The sequence below is a fragment of the Hydra vulgaris genome, chromosome 06 (genome assembly GCF_038396675.1).
Source record: "Hydra vulgaris chromosome 06, alternate assembly HydraT2T_AEP".
Classification (NCBI taxonomy): domain Eukaryota; kingdom Metazoa; phylum Cnidaria; class Hydrozoa; order Anthoathecata; family Hydridae; genus Hydra; species Hydra vulgaris.
Genome location: NC_088925.1, coordinates 59,778,560 through 59,797,500, shown reverse-complemented (window position 1 = coordinate 59,797,500; position 18,941 = coordinate 59,778,560). Strand labels below are relative to the sequence as shown.

The following is an 18,941-nucleotide window of genomic DNA, read 5'->3' as shown; positions in this document are numbered from 1 at the left end:
GGGTGATATATATAATAGGATATATATAATATATATATATATATATATATATATATATATATATATATATATATATATATATATATATATATATATATATATTAGGGTGATATATATAATAGGATATATATAATATATATATATATATATATACATATATCAGGGTGTAAACTAGCCCTGTGGAGTCCCATCAAATCTGGTATTCCCAAATGCTCATAAAATTAAAAAAAAAAAGGCCTTGAGAAAAAAAGTGGTGGTGTTGTCGGCCCTGCTTATTAAGTCTTACTACAAAGTCTATTTCAAGTAGTACATGTGATTTGTCAAATAAGTTTTTTCAAAATATTGAGAAGCCGTTTGCGCCAGATACTTACAAAATTTTGATCAATGCGAGTATTAGGATAAGTCTTTTAGTTATTGTTTTTTGTTTGTTTGTTTGGTAGTTTGTATCAACTGAACTAGGTGATCACATCAACTATTATCTTTTTTTACTTATCGGCATAAAATCTTTTTTTACCTATCTACTATTTTTTTTTTAAAAACGCTGCTGAAATATAAGTTACAAAAAATACAAAAAATGTTTTATGATCATAACAAACAGGTACTAGAAATTTATTTACTTTACTGCTCGCTTGTATTAAAAGAAATGCATGTACATAAGGTATATGATAAATTTTAAATCAATTAGCCTGGGGTTCTAAATGATGAATTTTTGCAATAAATCACAGAAATGACATTGATTTCACCATACCTTGAAAAAACTTCCCGTACCTAAGACAGTTTCATATTTAACCATACAACACATAGCGGCCCAAAGGCTATTAATTAAATATGTCAGCTTTATATACAATACACATGAGAAATACATGAGAATGAGTACCTACACTGTCCTGCAGCATTTGTAGTGATGTTAATAATCTTTCAGATTTGTGTATTAGTATTAATAAATTTACAGTTAAGATATTTGTTTGTTCTGCAAGAAGAACGAATGTCCTCTATCAACTTTACAGTTCTCTCGGCTACTATGTTGGATCGAGGCACATCAAGCACTGATGGTTCCTTCTTCCAGTGGGTAGAGAAGCATTTCACAGCTTTGGAACACTTAAGTTGGGATATTGCTGACAGCAGTTCTTCATAAGCCGCCTCTGCATAGTGCTGGTTTGAAAACCAGGCCCGCGACCATGTAGTTGCAACGAAATGGCAAGTTAGCCTCAGCTGTTCTTGCCAGTTTGGAAGAATGAAAAATGCAATAAGCGCAAAAATGCCTCTTGAGTTCCACCTGGCACTGTGCAGTGGTGGCAACTTGTGCCATTTGATACAAGGCCATTTTTCCTCATTTTTGTAAAACTTGTATGCTTCACAAAGCTGAAAAAGAAATTTAAAGTCATCTCTCCAGCCAAGGTTCCCTTGTAGGCATTTTTTAAATCATCATAATGCTCCATAATCTCATCTAGAGTTGCAAAAAAACGCGTTTTTTTCCTCTTGCGTTTTTTTGGGTCAAAAAAACGTGTTTTTTTGGTTTTTTTGACTTTCTAAATAAGTTTTTTATTTTTCTTGGTAAATAATTTGGAAGAGTTTTTGTCTTATTCTGTCTATTTATGGTATATGATCATTATAATCACAAATACAATGTATAAACACCAATTTAAAGTTAATGTTTTAATAAAAAAATTTAAAGAGCTATTTATTATGTATATTTATTAGGCGGTTTAGCATAAAGTTGGTTATTAATCTAGGTATATTGTATGAGAATGTTTATTTGTCATGTTTTAATTCTTAAATATTGTTGTACATCCTAAATATTACACTCATATACAGAAACTATACTTGTCCATGACATAATACCCATTTTTATAATTTAAATATACTAATATATGATATCATGCTTATTTAGACAACCCTAATATTTATTATGTAATAAATTGGTCTTACATTGTTACATATTTTGAATTATATTGCCAGTAAGCCCTTATAATAAAAGCCTTAAATTTATTTAATTTACATATCTATTATTTTTGAATAATGTTTTATAAGTTTTAATTTGTTATTAATTTAGTGCTAAGAATTGTAGCACTGTGTTGTGTAGTATACACAATTAAAAAAAAGTATAAATATTTAAGCAAAAAACTCAATAATCTAGTCATTTTAACATGTATTTAAAGTATAAAAGATATTCTAAATGGATGTGCTTTCTGAGTCCGAGTCTTCCCGCCCTAGACTACCTTCATCTAATGATTCATAAACAAAGCCACTGTCACTTTCTATATTAACTGCTTCAGACTCTGACCAAGGCATTGAAGTGCTAGGAAATATATTTACACTCGCGTTATTAATTTGAGGAGTAGTTATGCTTGTACCATTTTTATAACTGGTGTTTTCAATATTTTCAAGTTTTAAATTTTGTGAAATGAAAACTAGTTTTCCAGCCCTTTCAGTCGTTAAGCGATTTCTTTTCGCACTTTGAATGTTAGAATAAGTGCTAAAACTTCTCTCACATGCTGCACTTGAAGCTGGTAGCTGAAGAATTCTAGACGCAACTTTTGATAGCTCAGTAAAGGAACACAATCCTTTCCACCAATTTATGGGTTGAGTTATTCCAACTGCAGTCCAAATAAAAGGTTTTGAAAATATATCACCCTTTCATTGGTAATTAGCCAAGCCAAACATCATAATTTCTTTGTTTACATCAGGCATACTTGCGGCAATTTTGTGTATCGTCTCACATGCATCAATCTATAAAAAGATTTTTCTTTCAATAATTTTAAAATTACTTTATTAATTTAAATAGTATTTTCAAATTTGAAAATTATAAATTTGAATTATGTGTAGTAAATACCTTTTGTTCTCCAGTCAAGACTCTGCCTTGAAATTTGGGATCTAGTATATTGGCAGCCAAGTGAATTTCTGTTAAACAAAAATCTTTTCTTTTCTTAAAGATTTTTTTGGCTTCTTCTTCTTCCTTCTTTGAGAATGGGCTAACTGTTAAGTTTTTAAAAATGTGGTCTTCCAAGAAGTGAAAAGTTTCCACAACAGTAGATAACAAGGGAGTATTTGATTCAGTTTTCTTTATTGCATCAGCTATTGGTGACAGCAATTTGAAAAAACCTTCAAACCTGTCCCAAAAAACATCTGATAAAAGAATATTTTTTGTTACTGAATTAAGTCCACTCTTTTCAGAAATAGCCAATGTTTTTAATGGTTGCTTATTTTTTTGTATGCTATCTAAGCATGCTACAGTTGATCCCCAACTTTAAATAAAATACAAAGAAATTATGATAATTTAATAAATTTAGAGTAAAGTAAATTACTAAATGAAAACTATTTTTATGAATGTATAATAAAATTAGTTACATAGTTCAATTTTTTTATGTAATGTACAGTATATTTATATTTTTAGTTGTATTACCTAGTTCGTACAGGTAGTTTCAAGGAAATGCATGTTACTACACCAGCTGATTTTTATTGTATATCTCTAAATGATGCAACAGATAAATGAGAATTTTTTATTTCTTTAACAATATCAGTTACTTGTGACATCAAAACACTTAAAGTTGTCAATTTTTAAAAAAAAATGTGAACAGCAAATTTAAACCATGTGAAATGCATCCATAACAATAAAGATGGGGATAACAATCTTTTAGACGAGTCCACGCATTTTTCATATTTGCAGCATTGTCAGTCACAACGCCCAAAACTTTGTTAGGATTTATTTCTTCAAAAACTTTCTTTATTTCATTTGCCATATATTCACCAGAATGGCTTAATGTTCCTACAAAACAATTTAGGATATATTATATATACTGTGCTATATAAATATTATAAATCTATTTACTGATATATTATTTCTGCTTACTGAAATGGTTTTCAGTGTTGTTTGTTATAAATTTAATATCAAAGTTAATTATAAAATAGTATGCATATTTTAAAAGTCTACCAGTCTGTTAAGTAAATCCATTGTATACAGTACTAGAATTATGGTTTTACCTGTAGGCAATGTCTTCCACAAAATGGGTGATGAAGAAGGTAATGTCATTACAAAGTTTATGATAGCTTAATTTCTGTAAAGAAGAAACAGCACATAAACAAATAGGATCTGTTTATTAACTAAATAAGATAGGTTCAATTGCATCAACTAATATTATAATAAATTGTTACTGTACCTTAAATTGCTCCATCCATCACACATAAATCCAAGATAATCTGCAGTTGCTACCATTTCTTTAACATTTGCTGAAATCCTTGAAAATTCATTATCTAATAACACATTTCACACTTCATGCCTTGACGGAAGCTTATAAGCAGGACGTAACTTGTTCAAAAAGATTTTCCAATAGTTATTTTCTACTATATGGAGTAGCGATCCACTAGCATATATTGCTCTGGCTAGGTGTGTATCAATCAATTCCTGCAAAAGAAAATATCATACTGGTACATCAGTGAATCATGAAACAAATCTTAAATTTAAAAATCATGAACTTCTAATAAGCTAGTTGCCATATCAGTTAATTCTTCAAATAAATCTTAAAATTTCAAAGTAAAATACACACCTTTTCAGTTTTTGTCATGCTGTCAAACACGGAACATGGTGTTTTACTTCTACAAATTGATTCAGAAGAGGATGTTCCGAAAGAATCAGATCGTGGATTTTTTGTTTTTGGTTCAGCATCTCCAGAAGAGTCTTGCTGTTTTTGACAATGACCTGATTTATTTGCATATAGACTTTTTACTTCTTCAGGACATTTTCGACATTTTTCAATATGCTTAGTCATTCGAGTTCCGTTTTTAGAGATAATGTCAAAGCAAAAAGAACATTTAACTCTTTCCATTTTGCTAACTTGTTTCATGGATATAAATAAATTGGCAACTACGGTTTTATTTCTCCCCCCTGTATGGCCTGTTTTACTCATTTTTATAATTAAAATTTACTATGTTAAGCAAAATATCTAAAATTTAAATATAATTAAATAGAGAACATAATTGATTATTAAAAAGAGCTTTTAAAACTCCTTATAACATTTTATTTGCAACTCAAAACTTTAAAAGTACAGTAAATAAATTAAAAAAAATAAATAAATAATAATAATAATAATAATAATAATAATATATATATATATATATATATATATATATATATATATATATATATATATATATATATATATATATATATATATATATATATATATATATATATATATATATATATATATATATATATATATATATATATATATATATATATATATATATATATATAGTGGGTTGCAAAAATATTGAGTCAGTTGATTTTTAATATGACTTTTTTTCAATGTTTTTTGAAAATTTAAAGGAAACAAAAAAATTAATAATTTAAATTGTTTAAAATTTTATTAACAGTGGTTTTATAAACAAAATAAGAAAAAAATATTTTCAAAAATTTTTTAAAGATTTTTTTATTTTTGAAAAAACTTTCACACATTCACAAACACGTCTAGGCATAGATTTAACTAGTCGGATGCATAATTTTCTTGGAATTCTTTTCAAAGCTTTTCTAGCTCTCTTTGACCAATCTAGTGTCTATTCAAACTTAAATGTTCTTGATGGGATTGAGATCCAGAGAACAAGCTGGCCAAGGCATGACTGTGATGTTTTTTCCGATCAAGCCCCTCTTTAACCAAGATTGCAGTGTGAGCTGTAGTGCCATTGTGCTGAAAAATCCATTGTTGTTGTCGTCCGTAAAAAGCTCTGGCTGTTGACAAAAGTTTACTTTTGAGGATCTCTTTGTAGTTGTACTGGTTAATTCTGCTGTTGTAAATGTTGTATGACCCTGTTCCTTTATGGGAGAAGCATCCCCATATTCCAACTAATTCTCCTCCACCTTGTATCCTTGGTACAAAAAACATTCTTTGAACTTTTCACCAGCCAGCCTCTTGATGATTAATTTTGACTTGCAATTTATCACCTCAAAATTGGATTTGTTGCTGAAAATAACTTCGCCTAGTCTTCTACAGACCAGTGAAGTCTTTCTCTACACCACTTCAATCTTTTTAAGCAATTTGAGACACACAAAAAAGAATTTCGAGCAGCGACATAGCAATTTAAGCCTTACTTATTTAGGCATCTTCGTACAGTCCATCTACTAACACTAATGTTACCAGGCATATTTGTGAACCCTTCAGCAAGTTCGCTGTAAGAAATTTTAGGGTCTTGTCTAACCTTTCAATAGAGATAGCTTTGGTCTCTTGAAGTTAGCTTTAAAGGCCAACCAAGCCTTGGTAAATCTTTGACATCATTATGCAGCTAGTGGTTTTTTAACATTATTTGTACACATTTAAGCAAAACATTGCACATTTCAACTATTTCTCATTGGCTTATCTTTTAGCAGACCAACAATTTGCAATCGTACCTTGTCTGAAACAGCTTATCTGCCCATTTTTGTCATTTTACTTTACCAAATAATTACCAATGTGAATAACTTAAGATATAAAAATTATAATTTCATTTTATTTTTGCAAGAACGCTTATATAGTTGGAAAGAAATCAACCAATTTTTAGATCGCTCAAGTAACATTTTGTTGAGATATTTCAACTTCAGTCGTTAAATTTTAGTTGACTCTATATTTTTGCTTCATTAGAAATACAGGTTAGTTCTAATGAATTAATAACTACTCAAGACTGGTTAACCTAAAAAGTTCTAGTTATAAACCATTCGATAAAGAGTCAATTAAGACATTTAATACGCTTTTAATCATATAAATTAGTTGGTTTCAAAGATAGTTGTAAAAACAACAAAAATTTCACACAAAGTAGTAACTCTATATTTATGCAACCCACTGTGTGTGTGTGTGAATATATATATATATATATATATATATATATATATATATATATATATATATATATATATATATATATATATATATATATATATATATATATATAATGTATATATATATATTTATATATATATATATATATATATATATATATATAAATATATATATATATATATACATACATATATATATATATATATTATATATATATATATATATATATATATATATATATATATATATATATATATATATATATATATATATTATATATATATATAAATATATATACATATAAATATATATATATATATAAATATATATATATATAATATATATATATATATATATATATATATATATATATGTATGTATATATATATATGAATATATATATATAAATATATATATATATAATATATATATATATATATATATATATATATATATATATATATATATATATATATATATATATATATATATAACGACTAAAAAGCTGCAAATTCCTCAAACATAACCTATTTGTCCCAGGATTCGACTGCTTTTTAAAACCTTTTTAACTAAACTTTTCTTTTTGTAATTTCAAAATAATTATTACCTTCATTAACTGAAACAAAACATTCTAATTGATAATTTTAAATTGTAAACAGTCTCGATGCAATGGTTACTGATCCATCAAAATTAGGAATACTAATTTTATATTCATATCCTAATACATGTTTATTAGAGCAACCCTTTGTTCTTTTTAATAGGAGCAACCCAATTTGTTTATTTGAGCAGCCCTTTGTTCTTTTTAATTAACAAGCTTTTTTGATCTGAAAAAGTTTTGTATTTGAATGAGGGACATCTATCAAGTACTTAAAATTTAACTGTATCATTTCCTATATGTATTAAAGAATAAACATTGTAAACTAGTTGATCCTTACCGTAAAGTTCACCAAATAACTGCACAAAATAACTTAGTAACTGACAAGCAAAATCAGCATATTTTTTCAACAAAATAAAACATTATAAAATTAGAACTGCAACTGAAATTACTAAAAAGTTTGAATAGATTTTTGGCTAAACCATCCCCTTTAAACAACTGGCCCAGTGTATACTAAAAAAAGTTTAAGTTTAGTTGTTTTCCATTATCTAACATCTAATTAATATCTAAATTTAATAACGACATATCTGGAACAATCTGCCAGATAAAGTATTGACTGTAATCTGAGACAATTTACAACATTTGGGCCATTTAACCATAAGTTGATGAGTCTTCGGATACCCCTAAGCATACTAGATGCATAAAGTCTAAAGGAAACTTTGTCACCATGTCAAAATTTAGTTCCATTTAACACACCACTAAGATGTTGAGAATGCTTTTGATGACAAAAATCTGAATCAGTGCTTAAAATTGATGAAAAGTGTAAGAGTATTATCTTGCCATACCACTCGTCTTTCTGAACACAACGCTTACATCAGTTATAACCATTGTGCCCCTAAAACACTTAATAAATGCTCTAGCTTGTGCATCACATATGACAACAACAAGATTGATTTCATACTCAATATTTAAACAGATAAAACCATCTTTCGGAAGAATTTTGAACTCTACGATGTAGATAATCAAAAATGGAATTAGATTTTTGGGCACCACTTTTTAAACAAATCTCTAAAAATCCAATTTGGGTCGCCCAAAATTGCAAGTCCTAGGCCTAGGCTCTGACAACAACATTTATAAAGAGCAAAAACTTTTTGCAAATTTTATTTAAAATTTTTAACATGTATGTTTAAATTTTGTCACTATTTTAGATTTTCATTGAATAATTTCCTAAATGTTTTTTTAATATAAAATATTTGTGGAGTATTATTATCTTTTACTATCAGCTATCAAGCTGATTGAACTGACTTGATCAACTTCAGCTTTAATTTGAAACTAATGAGTTTAAAGCTGAAGCTGAAATATCAGCTGCAACCTCTAACTTACAGACAACATAGTTAATTTGATGTATATACTTTATCATAATACATGTGTTTTTTTTATACTTGAATACTTATTTTATTATTTTATAAGACATGTTTATTTTAATACATGTATTTTATAATAATATTTAATACTTAAGAAAATATTGAATATTCTTTAGATAAAAATAATATTTTCTTTCATTACTCTAATCATGGTAATAAACAAAGGTAATATTTACTCAATAACATTTGTCCACCAAAGTTCATGCAATTCTATCATACATAAGTCTTTCACTAATTTTAATAAACAAAATTTATTACCATTATTATTATAATTATATTTACTAACCTGTCATTACTAATATTTATCAAAAATAAATTCTAGTTATTGAAGTCACTTTTACTCATATCAGTATGCAAATATTGTTAAAAGCCAGAGTGCACCAATCAGAAATATTCTTAAACATGCTGCAAAATACAAGATATACATAAGATACATATCATATAAGACCTATGACCTGGAATTTAATACTTTTATCCCAACATTTTGAAATTAAGTTATGGAAAAAAAAAAGTGTTCAACTTACTATAACTCAGTTATAATAAATAAGCATATGGTCATGATCTATATAAATTATATAGATCATGATTAAATCATGATCTATATAAATTATATAGATCATGATTAAATCATGATCTATATAAATTATATAGATCATAGACTAAAAAAAGTTATTATATTATAATAACTTTTTTTAGTTATCATTATTTATGTTAAAGTTATCAAGTTAAATTAAAGTTTTATAATTATAGTTTGAATGCAAAAGTTTATATCAATAAAATTTTTATCAGTATTATAAACATAAGTTAAGTATTATAAGTATTTACAAGCATAAGTATTGTAAGTATAAGTTATTATTAATAATAATAACTTATATAAAAATTAATATATAATTATATACATTATTTTATATATAACAATTATTTTATATATAATAATTATTTTATATATAATATATTACATATAATATATTAATGGTATTATTTAAAATAATATATAATTATATATAAATGACTTATATATAAATAATATATAACTTATACATAATATTTTGTATATTATGATGTTATTGTTATTATTACAAGCATACAATATTAAATCAAAGTCAAAAAATATCAATGATTAAAAAATGAGGTAGATACATAAGAATAAGGCCATTTTTTGCATTTATATGTAAGCAATTAATATTTATATCTCACGGTGGGTAAACTTTGTTAACATTAGTCATTTTGCTTGCATAAAGTTAGGTACGTGACAATTGCGTTTTACGGAACCGAATTTTGTGCTAAAATTTTGTGCCACGATTTTCGCAGTCTCTTCAAAGTTAGCGTGCTTGAGGAAGGCTTTCTGAAATAACTTTTTAGTATTCGTTATCAACATAGAGTATTTTTAGAAAGAAGAATAGTTGAAGCTTATTATTAATTTGGTTTTAATTATACTCAATTGATATATTACCGAGTTTATTGATGTCAAAGTTTTAGTTGTACTTCTGTGGTGAAATTAATGTCCAGGATATAGTCTATATTTTATCTATTCAATTTTTATTTTTAAGTTATTCAATTATCTATGCACCTGCCAAATTTCGTTGAAAAATATTATGTAGCAGTCACCCTATTTCTTGCTGCACTTTTGTTACCTAATTTACATTTTCCCTGTTGTTAGCGCGGGAGACAGAGGGGTCCGTTGATTATTTGTATATATATATTTTTTTTATATATAACATTCATATTAATAATATTATTAGCAATATTTAACTTATTTCATAAATTGATATTATAAACCTAGATACTTTATAGTGAAAATATGATTTAAAAATATGTAAATTTAAACAAAATTGTTTTATTAAAAGGATTTTTAGTAAATAATAAAATAAGACTTAAATTTTATATTTTATTTAGAAACAAAATGGAGAAAGAAAATAAAGGTTTCACATAGTATTTTGTATCATATTCATAATATAGTTTATATATGAATCAAATTAGTTATGAATCATATCTAATTTGAAGTTTGAACGTTGTCTTTATTTAACAAGGAAAGCCTTTAGATTATAATTTATAACTAATAAATAAGTTATTTTTACATAAATTTATTAAATTAATTTTAAATTATTATTTGGCCACTATCTAAACCTTTATGTATAACTTAAATATTTCTTTCGCTGTTTTAGATGCTCTAAGTTGTGAAATGGAGTCAGCCAACAACATCAGTTAGTTACTTTCTTTTTTCAATAGCTCGGTAGTTATATTTATTATATATATATATATATATATATATATATATATATATATATATATATATATATATATATATATATATATATATATATATATAAATTAGTAAAAAACACTTATCTAACTTTTATCTTCGACTTGAAGTTTCACCATTGCTGGATCATCAGGAAGAGTACATTTACATATATATATATATATATATATATCTATATATCTATATATATATATATATATATATATATATATATATATATATATATATATATATATATATATATATATATATATATATATATATATATATATACAAATGACTTACTATATGCAAATTTTTATATTACTTTGTAAAAATAAAGTTAATTTAATTTGTTTAGATGAACTTGCTTTACAGAGGATCAGTCAGTTATATCCCTATTACATGAATTAATTTAGTATTTAGTCATTTACTATTAGTTATCAAATACAGTTCTTTATCAAATACAGTTCTTAGATCAAAAAAGAATAGGACTGTCGACTATCTAGACACTCTAGATTTAAGTTTAAGAGAAAAGATTGTTAAATGGTCAATTAATGTTGCACGTAAAAACAGATTTACAAATCGACTCTATCGATGCAAAGTAGGAGATGAGATTTGCAAAAGACAAAAAATCAAGCGCCAAAAAATGGATGAAAAAGAAAAAAGAAAGTTAGAGCGTGACCTATCTAAACTAAATTTTGAAGAGATTATTAATTCATATAAGCACTTATCCAATGACCAACTATTTGATTTAGAAGATGTCATGTCAGATAGAATTGTTGGGAAGAAACTAGAACATGAATGGTACGATCCAAAGACATGCAAAAGTGTTTTATATCGCGGCAGAGTAAAAAAAGTTAATAAAAGAAAAAATGACTTCATTTACACCATTTCTTACTGGAAAGATGATGAAACTGATAATGAAGCTGTTGACTATTGCATGAAAAAGATCCAGCTTGCTGCTGATGTTGTTTCCGGTGAGTTACAATTTAATTAATTTAATAACACTGCAAGTGTTGTGACTTGCCAAAAATGTATTGCAAATGTTGTGACTTGCATAAATAATACAGCAAGTGTTGTGACTTGTATAAATTATATAGCAAGTGTTGTGACTTGCCTAAATAATACAGCAAGTGTTGTGACTTGCCTAAATAATACAGCAAGTGTTGTGACTTGCATAAATTATATAGCAAGTGTTGTGACTTGCCTAAATAATATAGCAAGTGTTGTGACTTGCCTAAGTTATATAGCAAGTGTTGTGACTTGCCTAAATAATACAGCAAGTGTTGTACTTGCATAAATTATATAGCAAGTGTTGTGACTTGCCTAAATAATACAGCAAGTGTTGTGACTTGCCTAAATAATACAGCAAGTGTTGTGACTTGTTAAATTTTTTGATAGACGGCTCTGGCTTACCTTCACGTGGTGTCTATCGTTAAAAATGGTTAAAACAGTTTCATTTTTGGAATTAATTATTTTAATCATTCACTAAAAGCCAAGACAAAAATATATTGTATTTTCTTTAAAACAGTTTTATATTATTATTATTATTTTTTAATATTTTATTTATTTTTTATTTTGAAACAGAAAATTTGTTTGTTAACCAAACAAAATGGCTAGCTCGTTAACTATACTGTATGGTCCTTACTTCTGTTAATGTAATAATCACATGAAAGACTTTATTATAGGTTTTTGCTATACTTGGTTAGAAAGATGACATGTTTTTTACAGCCAATTGACTTATAGCCCCACATTAGTAGTTGTATAATTTTTTTTGTAATATATATCCAATTAAATAATAATTTTTGGTAAGAAGTGGAAAGGGCATTAGAATGCCTCTTTCTTATGACATATTTGGATACGCCCTCTTTTAAACTCCACTCTCTTATGACCATGGATGCACCACTAATGTATCTTTTAATCTAGTGGAATATGTTTTTTACTTCTTTGTTGTTGTACTTTAAATATTCAAACAGATATTTCAAGAATTGAAACATTTTTTGATATTATATTACTAAAACATCATCAACATATCTACTGTGAGTTTTACATTAACCTCCCATATTTGGTGGTTGTCTGGTATGAATTTATTTTTTAATTTATTTCCAATTTTTTAATTTGTTTTTTAAATTTATTGTTCAAATTTTGAAAAAAATTTTTTTTTTTTTAGGTTGGGTGGAGAGGTGGGGGGTAGGCAGGTGGTGGGCATACGCCCCTTTGTACTAGAAACACCACTTTTATACGTAAGATTGTATAACATAATTTTATATTGTGTACTAATTTTACTCATTATAGTAAAGATATAAATATTTATAAAATCAAGTCGTTTTTGATCCTAGGGTGTGATACACCAATCGCCACCACACTCACCTCTATTGCTAACATTCACCTCTCGTTTATTTTGGTGGTTTACTATAAATTTAAAATAATTTTTTTGTGTATTTATATTGCTTATGTAATTTTTAAAAAAAAAAATTTCTGAAAAAAGTGTCCAGTTTTATACGGGCGAGGTGGTGGTTTGGTGCCCCCTCTGTCCATCCGATACACCCGGTGGTTAGAGTTTAACATAAAGTTGTAACCCACTCTTACACCTATCTTTTGACACCAAGATATTTGTATTTCGATAAGAATTGGCAAAGTTATGACAATTTAAGTGAAGAAAAGCATTATTTTGACCACAGTTTCTTCAACAAATCCATATATAGAAAAAATCGCTACTTAAACCGTCATAACTTTTGAACCAATTGTTCGATTTTGATAATTTTTTCACCTTTAAAATACTGTAATAATCCTCTTTCTAATGATATATAACATTATAGTATTCAAACAATTTGAAATTTTTTACTCACGTACCTAATAAAGTATAGAAAAATCAATAGAAAAGAGTGGATTTAAAAGCTTTAAATTCCCTAAATAAAACCTATCCATCACAACATTCGCCTATTTGCTCTTTTTAAATGTTTCTGGCTAAACCAAAGTTTTGTTTTAACTCAAAGCAGTTATTACCATCACTAGCAGAAACAAAACTTTTATTTTGATCATTAAAAAAATGCAAGTAGTTACTGGAACATATGTTTAGGTATGTAGAATTACGCGTTTTACGGAACCGATATTTGTGCTAAAATTCTGTGCCACGTTTTTTGAAGTTTGCTTTTCGCTATCGAGGGAGAAACGTATTTTGAGGATTTTTATTTAGAGTTACATATTAGTATAGATATTTTTTAAAAACTAGAGTAATTAAACTTTATAAATTTGTACCTTTTGATTACAATAAAAACTTTTTAAAGTAGATTTTTAAATGACAAAAACTTAGTTATACTTTGTGCATTCAGTAAATGTTGAAGAAATGCTTGTTTTTTTTGCAATACTATTCTCGATGTTAAGTTTACACAATTTCATTACACCTGCCAAATTTCATTGATTTATTTCATGCAGCACATACTCTATTTTGTGCAGCACTTTTGGTACTTAAATTTTTATTTTCCGCTTTTATTTTGAGACATGGGGAGGGGGAGGGGCGGATGAAGAGAAACTTCAATCTGCTTTTAAAATTATAATAATTAGTTCATATTTAACTAAAAAGAAAAATGAATAAAAACAAAAAAATAAAAATTTTTGTGTTAATCAAACTTTTTTATGTATTTAGAATATATCATATATTAGTAATATACTAATATTTGTCTAAAAATATATAGACATATATAATATATTTATAGTATATTAAATTTAATATACTATTTAAAGTATATTATATTTATAACATATTATACTTTAAATAGTATAATATATTATAAATAAGAAAAGGCTATTACTATTTCTTACTGGACTAGAAAAGATAATGATTCTGAAGCTGTTGATTATTATATGAAAAAGTTCCAGCTAGTTGCTGACATTGTATCCTGTGAGCTGATGTTTTCCTAATGTGAATATTTAAATGTAATTAAAATAATAAGCTTCAATATAAAAACATCTTTTACCAAAACTCAAAATACATCACATAATGCTTAGTTTAGTTATAGATGGTTTCCCCTCTGACATGAAAAAAAGTTTCAAAAACAAAAAATGTTTTATAATATTATTTTAATTAGTTTACATCTTGGCTTTTAGTTAATGATTAAGATATTAAATTCCATTAATGAAACTATATATTAATCATTGTTAACAATAGACACAACGTGAATGTTGCCAATTATTTTTTGATAATTGGACATGCATTTTATTATCTTACTACATGATTTTACTATTTTTTGACTATATATATATATATATATATATATATATATATATATATATATATATATATATATATATATATATATATATATATATATATATAAATATATATATATATATATATATATATATATATATATATATATATATATATATATTATATATATATATATATAATGTGCAGCAAGTAGTGGAACTTGTAAAAAAAATTACAGAGAGTAGTGGAACTTGCAAAAAAAATGTACAGCGATTAGTGGAACTTGCAAAAAAAATGTACAGCGAGTAGTGGAACTTGCAAAAAAAATTTACAGCGAGTTGTGTAACTTGCAAAAAGTATGTACAGCGAGTAGTGGAACTTGCAAAAAAAATGTACAGCGAGTTGTGGAACTTGCAAAAAAAAAATTACTGCGAGTAGTGGAACTTTGCAAAAAAATATATACAGCGAGTAGTGGAACTTGCACAAAAAAAATTACAGCGAGTAGTGGAACTTGCAAAAATATAAAGCGAGTAGTGGAACTTGCAATATTTTTTTCATGTTGTGTCTATTGCTAACAATGAATAATAAATAGTTTCATTAAAGGAATTTAATATCTTAATCATTAACTAAAAGCCAAGATGTAAACTAATTAAAGTATTATTATAAAACATTTTTTGTTTTTAAATTTTTTTTCAGGTCAGAGGGGGAACCATCTATAACTAAAACTAAGCATTATGTGATGTATTTTAAATTTTGGTAAAAGATGTTTTTGTATTAAAGTTTATTATTTTAATTACATTTAAATATTTTTTCGAATCTCATTAAAAATTTTTTTTTTTTAGGTTGTAAAAGAGGAGGGTGGGGGGGTGGGGTGGGGTGATGACACGCCCCCTTTCCCATCTATACCACTTGAAACAAAGGGTGCGCTGCTAGTGATGTTGTAGAGTAGTAAAATATAATTTTTGATTTGATACTAGATTTCTTTTTAATTATAAAGATAAATATTTATAAAAAAAAAAAGAGTCATTTTTGATATTAGGGTGTTTGAAACCATCACCCTTACATCCACCCAAAGACAGTGATGAAACTTCTATATTTGACTGTGGTCTGATAGCTAATTACAAAACATCTTGTATATAAAAATTTACATTTTCATTAAAAAAACACTTTTATATATATAATTTAGTTAGTCTTATTGCCGGTATGAACGGTGGTTTTGTGCCCCTCTTGCCCCCGGATGGTCCTGTAATCTAGAGACCTTTATAAATTTGTAGATAACTCTTGTATCTATCTTTTGATACCAAGATATAAACTTTTGGATAAGAATTGATTAAGTTATAATAGTTTTAGTTAATAAAAACTTTATTTTGACCACAGTTTCTTCAACAAATCCTAATATCAAAAAATCGATACTTAAAACGTCATAACTTTTTGTAGGGTGGTTCGATTTTAAAAATTTTTTCACTTTTGGAATATTGAGATGAAGCTCTTTTTAATGATATATAACAACCAAGAATTTGATGAATTTAAAAATTTCATGTAACATACCTAATATGTTAAACACATCTGTTAAACTTTGTAAATTTATTTTTAAAAAATATAAAAAAATTCTTTTATAATGATAATTAATGAAATTTTAAAACAACGTCTTTTTAATGGAGTTTCAGCAAAAAAATACATCGAAAATTTTCTCTTTAACTACAATGTAAATATAATGCATACAAAAATATAATGCATAAAAGTTAAATTTTTAAATTGGCAGTGTCGATCGCCGGACAAATAGTGCTAAAGATATTTGTCCGGTCGCCGGACGTCCAGACACTTCGTTTTAAATTTATTTCTAGCACAATACAAATTATAAACGTAAATTATATTTTCCGTGAAAATTCACGGAAATTAAGAAGCAATTTTGGCTATTTTCCTTGAAAATGACGTATTTCTGAGTTAACCAATGAACGTTTAAAAAATTAAAGAATATAGGAGACATATTGTGGTGTATGAATATTTATAATATACTTACAATCGATTTATGTAGGATTAATTTTAATATCCATTGACATATATTGTCAATCAAAATTATAATCGATTGAGATATATTGTTTTTGATAGTTTTTTTGATGTTGAAACAAAACAAGTATTTGTGCAAGTATTTGCTTTGTTTTTAAAAGGTTTAAGTAATTTTCGCTTAATTATTAAGCGAAAATTACTTAAACCTTTTAAAATTTTAAGTTAATAAAAACTTCGTTTGCTTAAAGATTAAACAAACAAAGTTATATTAAAAGTTCTTTGTGTTTAATAGATAGCATAAAAAATTTTATCCTATTTATTAAACACAAAGAACCTTTAGTATAACTTCGTTTGCTTAAACTTTATATATATATATATATATATATATATATATATATATATATATATATATATATATATATATATATATATATATATATATATATATATATATATATATATATATATATGTATATATATATATATATATATATATATATATATATATATATATATATATATATATATATATATATATATATATATATATATATATATTTCTTTGAGTTAAAATTTTATTTATTATGAATTTATTGTTGTTAAAAATATGCTTGTTGTTTGGACATGAAGTATATATCGAAGGAATGCTGGTTCATTTTTCTAATATATTCTCTCACCTTTAATAACCTTTTTTCTTACTACCTGCCAAATTTCATTGAAAAAAAAGCATACTCAGACACTTTAAAACTCTACTCCAATTAGGTAAAATTTTGTTGTTGTTTGGACATCAAGTATATATCGAAGAAATGCTAGTTCATTTTTCTAATATATTCTCTCACCTTTAATAACCTTTTTTCTTACTACCTGCCAAATTTCATTGAAAAAAAGCATACTCAGACACTTTAAAACTTTACTCCAATTAGGTAAAATTTTGTTGTTGTTTGGACATCAAGTATATATCGAAGGAATGCTGGTTCATTTTTCTAATATATTCTCTTACCTTTAACAACCTTTTTTTCTTACTACCTGCCAAATTTCATTGAAAAAAAAAGCATACTCAGACACCTGTAACATTATACTCTAATTAGATAACTTTTTAAACTTTAATAATGCGATACACTTGTAGCGAGGAGGATTTTAATGTCATTATATTTACCATTATTTAAATATATTATATTTTATTTATAAAAATTAAACTTTTTTTCTGCTATCATGGGGCCAAAAACAAAGTTTGTGTTTTATAGTGAATGCAAAAAGTATTTAACTGCTAATTTTGAATTGTCGCAAATAGGCATTGACTCTAATACAGAGTGTAATACAGTTTGTAGAAATGGAAATATTTTTTTATTATTTACAAAAAATAGTGATTCGTTTCTCAAAACATCTCAACAAGTCACTAGACATTTTAAGATAGAAACATGTAAAAATCAGGTTAGAAGTCTCATAAATAAATCATTGAATTAGTCTAGAAATTATAGCAGGGCTGAGGATAGTAAGTGTTTTTATGAATTTTGCAATAAACCTTTTTTAAGCCATATATCAAGTTTGCCTAATATTATATTATCATCAGGCTTCTCAGATGTTTCATATACCAATATGAATGTTTTATCTCCTTTAAATAGTTGAACATCAGCATCTGCAGGTTATAGCGAAT

The 18,941-nt window shown here is 25.9% G+C and overlaps 1 protein-coding gene and 1 long non-coding RNA gene across 8 annotated transcripts in view; one reads left to right on the top strand and one right to left on the bottom strand.

Moving 5' to 3' along the window:
- Positions 1-4,993, bottom strand: part of LOC136082045 (uncharacterized) — a 20,197-nt gene extending 15,204 nt beyond the window's left edge. The window contains exons 1-7 of one of the 6 annotated variants that reach the window (XR_010639372.1): positions 4,545-4,993; positions 4,158-4,402; positions 3,982-4,055; positions 3,590-3,766; positions 3,404-3,469; positions 2,834-3,245; positions 2,135-2,730 (exon numbers count right to left, since the gene is read on the bottom strand). Coding sequence is in view for 1 of the 6 variants with exons in the window: in XM_065800607.1 (XP_065656679.1) it covers positions 3,441-3,469; positions 3,590-3,766; positions 3,982-4,030 (255 nt within the window). In the remaining 5 variants the exon portion in view is untranslated. Of the gene's footprint in view, positions 1-2,134; positions 2,731-2,833; positions 3,246-3,403; positions 3,767-3,981; positions 4,056-4,157; positions 4,403-4,544 lie in introns of those variants that run through there. The other 5 variants (XR_010639369.1, XR_010639368.1, XR_010639371.1 and 2 more) reach the window with 5 other exon arrangements.
- A 5,073-nt stretch (positions 4,994-10,066) lies between these two features.
- On the top strand, positions 10,067-13,918 carry LOC136082044 (uncharacterized). Of its 2 annotated transcripts, XR_010639367.1 has the most exons (4): positions 10,067-10,501; positions 10,722-10,747; positions 10,991-11,029; positions 11,429-13,918. It is a non-coding gene; the product is annotated as an uncharacterized LOC136082044 (long non-coding RNA). The 2 variants fall into 2 exon arrangements; XR_010639366.1 differs by lacking the exon at positions 11,429-13,918 and having other exon boundaries at positions 10,991-11,060.
- The last annotated feature ends 5,023 nt before the right edge of the window (positions 13,919-18,941 follow it).